Raw genomic sequence first — 10,412 nt, forward strand, 5'->3', positions numbered from 1 at the left:
TACTAGTATTTGTGGGAGGACTAAATTACTCTAGTTTCTAACTTTCCAATAATAATGCTTTCTAAGAAAAGAAGTAAGTTTTGAAGATCAACATAAAATAGGAAAAAAGGGAAGGAACTTCTTTCAAAATGATCATCTAAGCTTTAGGAAAAAAAATACCCTAGGGTCTTGCAATCTCAAAACTAACATTCAAACTCTCAATCTCTTTGCTTAAAAAAGTTTAATAAGCTGTAAAATAAATACACTTTCATTAAATATTAAATAAATTATTTACAACTTGAAAAAATACTTTTTATCTCCATGCATCTTTATGTACAGAAATAAGACTTAGCATAAAAAGCAACAATTAAAAGTTTAAAACCGTCAGAACAAAAAGGTTCTGGTTTCTTATGATCCACCGAAAAGAGGAACCAACTCATCACTCAAGGTTGTGACCCGGCAATGACTCTGATCCGATACCCTGGTCAAAAATAAAACAAGACTATTAGAGATATAAAGCCCAATTTCAATATAGCTTTAGCAAAATATTTTTTAAAATCAGGAATCAGAATTTCTGTCCATCTAGAATGTCTTCTGAAAAATGCTAAAAGCTTTTCAGAGATGAACTGCCAGTTCAACTTCATACCTGCTTTGGTTATATGCCTACTTAGGTGGAGGACTGCATAAGCTGAAGCCTGTTTCATCAAATTCCACCTCATAAAAAGCAACAACACTCATGGGAAGTAGTTTTCCTAACCAAATCTATGCAGTGGACATAGTTAAAAAGACAGATTAAATGGCCCAGTGTATTTGTGATATACAGTTAATTTAGGATAATCAGCGCCAAGAGCATAAATGATAGAAACTACCAGCTAATAGCAGCCACTATGTGCCACCACAGCATATTCCTTTTCCAAAAGTCATGTCAGATCTACTTTGAAAAATCTCAGCTGCACTACATAACCAAAAATCTACCTTTATTCATGTTGGTGGTCTAGGCTTCAGCACATTAAGCCAATAGTATAATAAATTTTGATGCAGTAAGTACTGAGTACATCATTGCATTGATAATTATCCACTTTATGAGTTATTGAGCTAATTCTGTAATAGGGCCCTAACATAATGCTTGCATTTAACCAATGCTAGCCAGTGTTTCTCTAAGCATCTGCAGTGCTTCCAAACCCCAAACCCACAAAGAAACTTAGGGTTTGGCCTAGAAATGTGCATATTTAACCAGTATCTCAAGTAATTCTTAAACCCACTGATGGTAGAGAATCAATGACTTAAGGATGTGACATCTTTCCTGAATGTTTAAGGAAATGGAGTTCCTTCTTCTGACCAACTTTAACTGTGTCCTTGATCTCCTAGTCTCCTCTTCCTCTGGAAGTTTGCTTTGTCGGCTGTCAGCTTTGGTTATTAATAAAATATTCTGCTCCATAGCTCCTTACCTTTCCCTACAACATGCTCAGCTCTGCCTCTTTACAAAAATAAAAATAAAAATAAGAACTACAATATATCCCTTCACCAAACTATCTCTAAATTTGTACTCCCTTCTCCCTTCCTACCTCCTTTCTTTTTTTGGGGGGTGGGGGGGTGCAGAGGTTGAGAGAGAATCCTAAGCAGGCTCCACACCCAGCACAGAGCCCAACATGGAGCTGAATCTTACACCCTTGAGATCATGACCTGAGCAGAAATCAAGAGTTGGACACTTAACCAACTGAGTCACCCAGGGGCCCCTCTACTTCCTTTCTTTAAAAGGATAATCAAGCTGCTCTCTCCACTTCCTCACATTTGTAATCATGCACCCTGACTTGGCTCTCCACCATGAGAGCTCAACCTTCGTTCCAATCTTCTCTCCTCAACACCCATTTGAACTAGGCCATTTTTCACAAGTTTCTAAAGTGACGCAGTTCATCCTACACTTTTAATCTTCCTCCTTCTTCATAATTGCTTATCCCAATCTTGTCAGTCCTTGGAGGCTCACTTCCAGTGCCCCCCTATACATGATATCCTTTCCTGTTCCCTACACACATTCCACAGCACTTCCTCGCCTTCACTGGAAACTCCTCATATTCCTTTCATATGACACATATTTTACTTGCCCTAGCATTCTGGCTCCTTTTACTACTTCCTATCTACTAAACGCTAACTTCTTTGAGAAGAGGCTCTGTGTCTGCCTCATCTTTACATCCCTTATAATATTGACCAAGAACATAGTCTTTTCTCACTATTGAACTCCATCTCATGCTCAAAGAATAAGACTTTCACATAACCAATGTTCATAGTGTATCCATAGTTAAGAACAATTTCTTCACTCAAGATAACAGATGCTATATTTTTCAAAATTATAGGATAGCGTCTAAAGTTACCTTTTAAAACTCAAACCTGTAAAATTATCTTCAGTTATGCTATGGCATGTGCATTTCCATTTTCTTGTCGAAGTTTCTTTCGTTCTTCAGCTTCTCCTTCATATTCCCTGAAGTATCGTTTTCGAAGCCTTCAGAGAACAAGATACTCTATGGTCACCAAAGTTCATCTATATATTGATTGGGGTTTTCATGAGTACAGGGAATTCCTTTTTTGTGAGTCCTTATAGAACATTACACTGTATTCTATACCAAGCCGAAACTTAAACCCAGCTGTAAATATTACCACCATTCTTTTTAAGGGGATGTTCATGGTGACTTTATATAAATACATTCCCAAAGTACTGAGGTTTAAATAGACATCCCTTGAGACACAAACTTTCAGAAGGCATGGGACACATTCATATATGGGAGTTTTTTTTTTATAGTTGACACACAACATTACATTAGTCTCAGGTGTATAACATAGGGATTCGACAAGTCTATACATTACGCTACAGTCAGCACAAGAGTAGCTACCATCTGTCACCACACAACACAGTTACGATACCATTACTATATTCCCTGTGCTGTACTTTTTATTCCCATGACTTATTCATTCCTTAACTAGAAACCTGTATCTCCCACTCCCCTTCACCCACTTTGCCCATCCTCCTACCCTCTCCCCTCTGACAGCCATCATTTTATTCTCTGTATTTATGGGTCTGTTTATGCTTTTTGTTTGTTTATTCATTTGTTTTATTTTTCAGATTCCACATATAAATGAAATCATACAGTTCGTGACTTTCTTTGATTTATTTCACTTAGCATAATGCCCTCTGGGTCCATTCATGTTGTTGCAAATGGCAAGACCTCATTCTTTTTTTCCTCAACACTTAGCACAGGTGCCAGTACAGTTGGAGGAAGAAGAAGATGGTATAGTTTTACCACAGAAAGACTTTACACTTGTACAAACTAATTTAAATGATCAGAATTTTTTCACACCTGCTTACATCAGAAGTTGGATTTTATTTCTATATAATAAATACTTTTAGTTTTATTCATTGTTACTTTCTCACAAAACTCAATCATTTAAAAATGCCTTGGTGTTATACAGGAAATTCTATTTTTAATAGGTCTTTATTTCATCCACTAAATATTACTCCTAAAATCATAAGAATTTTGTCATGTTTGGGGGAAAAAATTCAATTATAGAAAAAAAAAAGCAAAATGTGGATTAGGCCACTCTTTGCTCTATGTGTCAAACACAAGAATATGGCAGAAAAGGAGGAAGGTCACCGCACAGTTTTAAGAGTGCCACCTGACAAAGTTTTTCCATGATTTTCCGAAGGATTAAATTTTTCACCATGAATGATCACAAGTTTGAATAATTATTTCAAAACACTGGCTATTTTTTTCCCTTCTATCCTTCTATGACAAACAATTGTCATTTATTTGTCTTAGGGTATTTTTCCTAAACATATTTGCATATCTGGCTTGAGGTATTAGCAGATCAAAATAATTTCTAGGGTGTGCAAAACAAATTTAGAGCACACATCAAACTCTATGTGCATCATAAAAACAGTTTTTTAAATGTGTCTTTTTATCATTATCTGATCTGCATTTAAAATAATAGTAAACAATGGCAGAAGATAACCCCTTGTTTCCTGAATGGCAGGAGTGGTAGATCATGCACACAGTCCAGTTGTTAAAGTAATTTACCAAGACCTAAAATTAGAATAATGAGTCTATTGCTTTTCCCAAGCTCTAGTAGCACATGAGTCATTACAGAGCCACTCACACCCTTCCCCAACTTCCTTAATTCGCTGACTTCTGTTTGACAGACAATGCCATTTTGACATAACCACCAGTGCCTACCAGGAACAGTCTACTTCTAACATTCATTGGTCATGAAGTGAAGTGTGTGATCTGTTATTGTGAGCACAGGCAGTTACTGCAGGAGTAGAACAGTAATAGAATTGTCCCTGCTTCCTACGCCATGCCATATGGAGGAATTTTTTTTTTTGTAATTGAATTTCCATCTTACCTTTGACAATTCATAGAGGCAGAGGATATATCATTTCTTGGCTCCTGGCTTGAAGCTCTTTGTGGTTTTTAGTGTCAAAGCACAATCTCTGACAATCTACTATGAACCAGGTCCTAATTAGCTTCAAGAGGCTTCTGTAAGCTTAAAGAGATTCATAGTAGACACCAACACTCTGGCATTTGGAGGTAGCCATGAGGGGAGGTATGACATGAAACAAAACCATCAATTTTTAAGTTCAAAAAATTTCTAGGGTATTTGAAAAACAGCCTTACATATTAAGTTTCCGTGGCGGCCAAAGTAATATAAATTTTGACTAATTTCTGTGATCCTTGTCAGTGAAGTATAAAGATATGACCAAAGATACATGCCACCAATAGAATAATTAATCTAAAATATGATATAGTACACTGTGATAGAAACACTGAAAAAAATCAACCTGGCATTATTTTAGTAGGAATGTTTAAGTTATGCAATACTTACTGGATTGTAATAACAACAGCAATAGCCGTGAAACTCACTGCAGACACAAAGGCAGCTATGGCTGCTAAAGCAATTTTTGATAAATCACTGTCCACCATGCTGTGAGTCTTCATGGACTTTTCCCCACATCGTTCACCAAAATAATCCTGATGACATCTGTAAACAACCCACATTCAAAAATTATAATAATAACTGTAAATATTCCACATATTTTAGGTTTACTCTCCAGGTCATCAATATTTAATTGTACCACTCAAAAAAAAAAAACCCAAAAAGTCATGCCATCTATTTATATTTCAAAATCATGAGGCAGAATGCATTCAAGCCAAAGATCTATTAGTATAAGAACAAGCTGAGATTAGTTTGGGTGTAATATTCCAAGAAGACACACCTTTTCATTCTTTGTGCTCCTTTTATGACCAACTGATGAGTTCAGTGACTTGTTATGCAGCTAATTCCACTGTCATTTAGTGTGCTAGTGGCATTTGGGGGGAAGGAGGATAGTACGTTTCGGTCCTTTTTAAAAAAAAAAAAAAGGTTTTGTCTGGGAAACGAACTAGGGGTGGTGGAAGGGGAGGAGGGCGGGGGGGGTGGGGGTGAATGGGTGACGGGCACTGAGGGGGACACTTGACGGGATGAGCAGTGGGTGTTATTCTGTATGTTGGTAAATTGAACACCAATAAAAAAATAAATTTATTATAAAAAAATAAAAAAGGTTTTGTAAGATATATATTGTCAGCAAACCATTGCCCATGAGAATTCTGGCCATTTGCCTGTTTTTTTTTACAGTGTGCAAGCCAAGAATGGTTTTTATTTTTAAGTGGTTATATTTTAGTTGGTTCTGTAAGTATATAGTTAATCTTGACCAAAGAAGCCTAAATTATTTTCCAGCTGGTCTCTTAAGAAAAAGATTACAGGTCCTTGGTTTATATGTGGGAAAAATGAGTGGTTTTTTTTTTTTTTGCATCTAGGAGTTTCAGAGATGGTGTTATACAGATTTCTATATAATTTAGGAAAACTTACTTGCATGTTACAGCTTCCAGATGCTCTATATATTTGCATTCTCCATGAATACAGAAATTTTGGAATTCTGCATCACAGGGATTCTTCTTCTTTCTGTTTCTTCTATTTTTTCCACTTTTTCCTCCTTTTTTCTTTCTTTTGGGTTTATCTGAAGTCTTTTCACTTTCTGTTTTGTTTTTCATGGGCTTAACTACCTGTTCAACTAAAAAATAAACAAATAAGATTTATTGACAAGAGTGTCTCCTCATCTTGAGTATCATTTTGAAGACATGAGAGAAAGAAGTCCTAGCAGTGAAAGCTCATGGGGATGATGACCATATTTTTCTCATTATTTAATACAATTCATATACAATAATTGGTTAAAGAAAATATCTGTATGGTGTGGCACTTCAAAATCTGAACCTTGTTATTTTATTAACTTAGAAACACATTTTGAATTTATTCGTACTGGTATTATTATCGATAATAGTATTTACCTGTCTAAAAAAATCCATGAAATATCTTACACTTTTTGAATTTCTTATACATGCCATGTTCTTGGTAATGAGTCTTAGTTTGATTAAACCCAGATCACAGTTGAATGTATTGTTATCCAGATGATAGAGAGGAGGACACTAGAGTTGAATGAAGACAAGTAACATGTTCGAGGGCACGCAAGTAGAAAATGACAGTGCTAGGGTGGCAAAGCCTTTCGTTCCCTCATTATCCTACATTTCCCCCTGGATTAGGCTAATGCTACTGATTAAACTGGAACTTTAGTACATTTGTCGATTTTATTTACTCATCTCGGTTTTGTGCTCACTACCATAATTGGGAATTACTGTGTATTACTTGAGAGTGGAAAAAACTGAGAGTCACACATCAGAATTAATCAATTTTCTCCAACTCCCAAATGACAATAGTTATGAATAATTCCCCGAGACTCATTTCTGGGTCAATCTGTTTGAAAAATAGGAATCCAGAAACTTGATGCTTCAGAGTTTCACTCATCTTCACTCTAGATCTACAGAAACATTTTTTTCAATGTTATAGCTATGCAGGGTATAGTATACCCACATGCTAAACATAGGTAGGAGGAGTTTTCATGTTGGAGCTGTGTGTTTTGTTATACTAATACCTGAGTAGGCTTATCTAAGCAGATATTTAGCAAACAGCCCAGTGCAAAGAGGAAAATACTATAATGTCATAATACCATTAGTCATAATGGTCCTGAATAATGGTCCATTAAACAGAAAACATTAGAAACACAGGGAAGGGTATCAAAGATAGAACCCTGTGATTAAGGAAGCAACAAATAAATATTATGAGTATTTTAGCAAGTTATTATAACATTAATAGCCAAATTAGAAGCAACGTTTAACCAGTTATACAATTTCTATATTGAATCTTTGATGATAAGTACTGCAAGTTAGAATGAATCCTCTAATAGAAACAGTTTAAGGGAATATTACTGGGTATTATCAGGTATATTACAGATCGTAGATAGAGACAAATGGTCACTATACTGAAGCACTGCAACACACATCAACCCCCTGGGCTCAAGAGCCTTTCAAAGTAGTTCAACCACCAGTTTCACTCTTTCACAATGCACTAGTCCGTTCCACCACCACCAACTTCTTTGGCCTTTTGAAATGTTAACAACTTGAAACCCCTTTAAGAGAACAGTTTCTAATCTTCTCTCCAAAAATAAGAAGCACAAACGGACCTCCTTCCCCACCTTACCTACGTAAAAGCACAAGTTACTAAGCAAAAGGTAAAGCGGAGTGCTCCCTGAAGTTTTTCCCACCTGCCGCTTAACCCAGTCACTGTCCCTGTGGATCACCTGCTGTATTCACCAGCTCTGGGAGCTGGACAGAGTGGGAGGAGTCAGGGATATTCAAGTCAAGAGAGAAGGGGCATTATGTCCCGCCTCCACAGTGGATGTTCCTCAGATATTTAGAGCGGATTTAATGATGACCTCATCTGCCCTGAAACTCCAAAGTAATATGAGGGTAATGAACAATACTTACTTCTGACCTTGGTACTCTTCATTTTAAGCAAATTTAGGCTTTTTTTGCAAAGATCAGATAATAGCAAAAGAGAACAAAATTTGGGGTCACTATTGTTTAACACACGGAATTTGGGTTTAAATCGTGATTTTAGCAATTTGAAATCCATGCATATTTGTCTTTCTTTAATATTTCCAGAAGTTTATATCAGTACTGTTGCTGCTGTTGTTATTACTCTTTTTAGAATCACCAGTTTCTGGTACTTGCTAAAGTCCAACTGCTTCTTCCCACTACTTTCTGTTCTCTTATTTGCGTTAAAATGCAGGTATTTAGGGGAACGTGGCAGTGGGGAGTGGATCCAAGGGCTGAGGACTGGTTGATGCCTACGCCTGTCTCTCAGCATCGGGGCCATGCCATCCCGTGGGAAAGAGCACAGGCTGTGGAATCAAACACTGGAATTCTCATTCTGACTCAACTGCATTCTGGCTGTGAAACCTGGGGCGAAACAATCTTGAGCTTCAGTTATCACATCTTAGAATGATAACAATCCCTACTTGTGAAGGAGACTTAACAGACATGAAACATTTGTTAGAGCTCTGGACATATCAGATGTGCCTGCACAAAGCTCTTTCCACCTCGGCTGATAGCTTACCCACGGGGCACGCATCAGAGCTACACACGAGAAAACCACTGGAAGATTCAGGGAATGACTTTTCCTTGAACCAGCTTTGCTCCTGCCGACACACATCGTATGGGCTATGTTGTTGCCTTATCTTCCACTCACCTCTGACTGAATCATCCACGATATAGCCAGATATTTGCGGTTCGTTGTCATACTCTTCTGCATAGTCATAGTCGATCCCCGAGGACAGTTCCCTACTAGAAGGCATTTCGCTCCCAGGGGAAATCTCACTTCCTGACGACATCCCGCTTCGTGGGGTGACCTCAGATCCATCAGCACTGCGGTGCCCAGATAATGGTTCCCCTTTCCCAGAGCGGGTGACATTGACATCCAATCCAGCAGCATAATAGGCTGTGGGAGAAAGAACAACGGAAGAAAAGGTAAAGCAGACTGCCCTTCTCACCAGGCAGCCGTGTTCAGGAGAAATGTTGATCTTCCGATATCAAAGCGGTCACTGCACATGTGCTATTGTTTGGGATTGAGTCACTTATGAAAGCATCTTCACATTTTGCCAACAAGCAAACTCGGCTGTTTACAGAGCTTCTTTCATCAAGGTTTTCTTTTCCGCGGTCTACACTGCTTTTCACACCGAATAACACAGCAAAATAGGCTCGTTCATCTAATGACTTAACAGATACCATCTGTATATTCCCATCACTTCACATGCCAGATGCACTTGTGTTTGCTTGAACGCCCCATTTGGATGGACAGGTTCTAGATAGAAGCATCAGACTTTCTTAACACGTGTTCGCATTTTTTTTTTTTAAAAAAGATCACATATATGACTGTAAAACAGGAGACACGATATTTGACGATAATGACTCTTATTGTCATGGTTTCATTTATCCTGGGAAGACACTGGGGACCAGGTGAGATGTGGGGCTTTAAGTCTCAAACTCGTGCTTTATCTTGTAGGTCTCCCTAAAACAGAATCGGAGCGGGGGGTGGGGTGGGTGGGTGGGGGGTGGGGGGCGCTTCCACTTCTCCCTGGAACGCTGGAGGCCGTCCAGGGAGGTAAAGACAACGTCACTAGGTAGAGGAGATGGAGAATTAGGGCAGGAGGCGCCGCTCCGGGTTGGGGACTCGACTACCCTAAGATCTGCGGAAGTCACTTCACCTGTCCGGACTCGGTTCCTTTATGCGTAAAAGTCAAGGATTTGGACCGCGGCATCCCCGAGGTCTCCAGTGGCTGGACTGAAGTTAAGGTTCAGGGGCTCTCCGGCGCCCTCTTGCTGGCCTGGAGGGTCCCAGGCGCCTGCCCGCTTTGTCCTCCTCCCGGGGAGCGAGCTTGGGGGGCACCCGTGGAAGCCCCTCGCGGGGAGTCCTCCGAGCCCGGAGGTGCTCACCTGAGCCGAAGAGCAGCAGCGACAGCACCACGGGCGCCGGCGGCAGCAGCGGAGCTCTCATGGGTCCCTGGCGGTGCGGCGCGGGCTCTGGGGCCCCTGGACCCGGAGCTGCAGCTGCAGAAGGCGGAGGAGGGGACGGGGACGCGGCCACCGGAGCGCACGGTGCGCTCGTGGGGAGGCGCTGGGGTCGCCTCGGGGTCTCTCGCTGGGACGCGGGCGGCTGCGCAAGGTGCGCGAACACTCCCGAGGCGCAGCGCGCACCTGCTGCTTTATAGGCCGGGCGGGGCCCAGCGATGCCCGTGACGTCACCCCCCCCCCCCCCGTGAGGCCGCCGCCCCGGGCCGGGGAGCCCCAGGGAGGACCTGGCAACGCTGCCCCCGCCGCGGGTTCGGAGCGGGGGCGCGGCCTGAGCGCCAGCACCCGGCAGGCCAAAGTCCGGGTGTTTCAAACCCTCCGAAAAAGAACCTCGGATGCACCGCGGTTGGTCTTTACGCTACAGACCAGAGGGGTTAGTCAGAAGAG

At 40.5% G+C, this 10,412-nt stretch overlaps 1 protein-coding gene across 1 annotated transcript; it reads right to left on the minus strand.

Annotated features, from left to right (window-relative positions):
* Positions 1–203: 203 nt before the first annotated feature.
* AREG (amphiregulin) lies at positions 204–10,120 on the minus strand. The gene is made up of 6 exons (XM_055341673.1): positions 9,891–10,120; positions 8,647–8,895; positions 5,875–6,076; positions 4,852–5,007; positions 2,349–2,476; positions 204–460 (listed from the first exon to the last, which is right to left on the minus strand). The coding sequence occupies exons 1-5, from the start codon at positions 9,949–9,951 to the stop codon at positions 2,383–2,385; spliced, it is 762 nt and encodes a 253-aa protein (XP_055197648.1). The 5' UTR covers positions 9,952–10,120; the 3' UTR covers positions 204–460; positions 2,349–2,382.
* Between the last annotated feature and the right edge of the window lie 292 nt (positions 10,121–10,412).

Source organism: Nyctereutes procyonoides, unplaced genomic scaffold (assembly GCF_905146905.1).
Source record: "Nyctereutes procyonoides isolate TBG_1078 unplaced genomic scaffold, NYPRO_anot_genome, whole genome shotgun sequence".
NCBI lineage: Eukaryota > Metazoa > Chordata > Mammalia > Carnivora > Canidae > Nyctereutes > Nyctereutes procyonoides.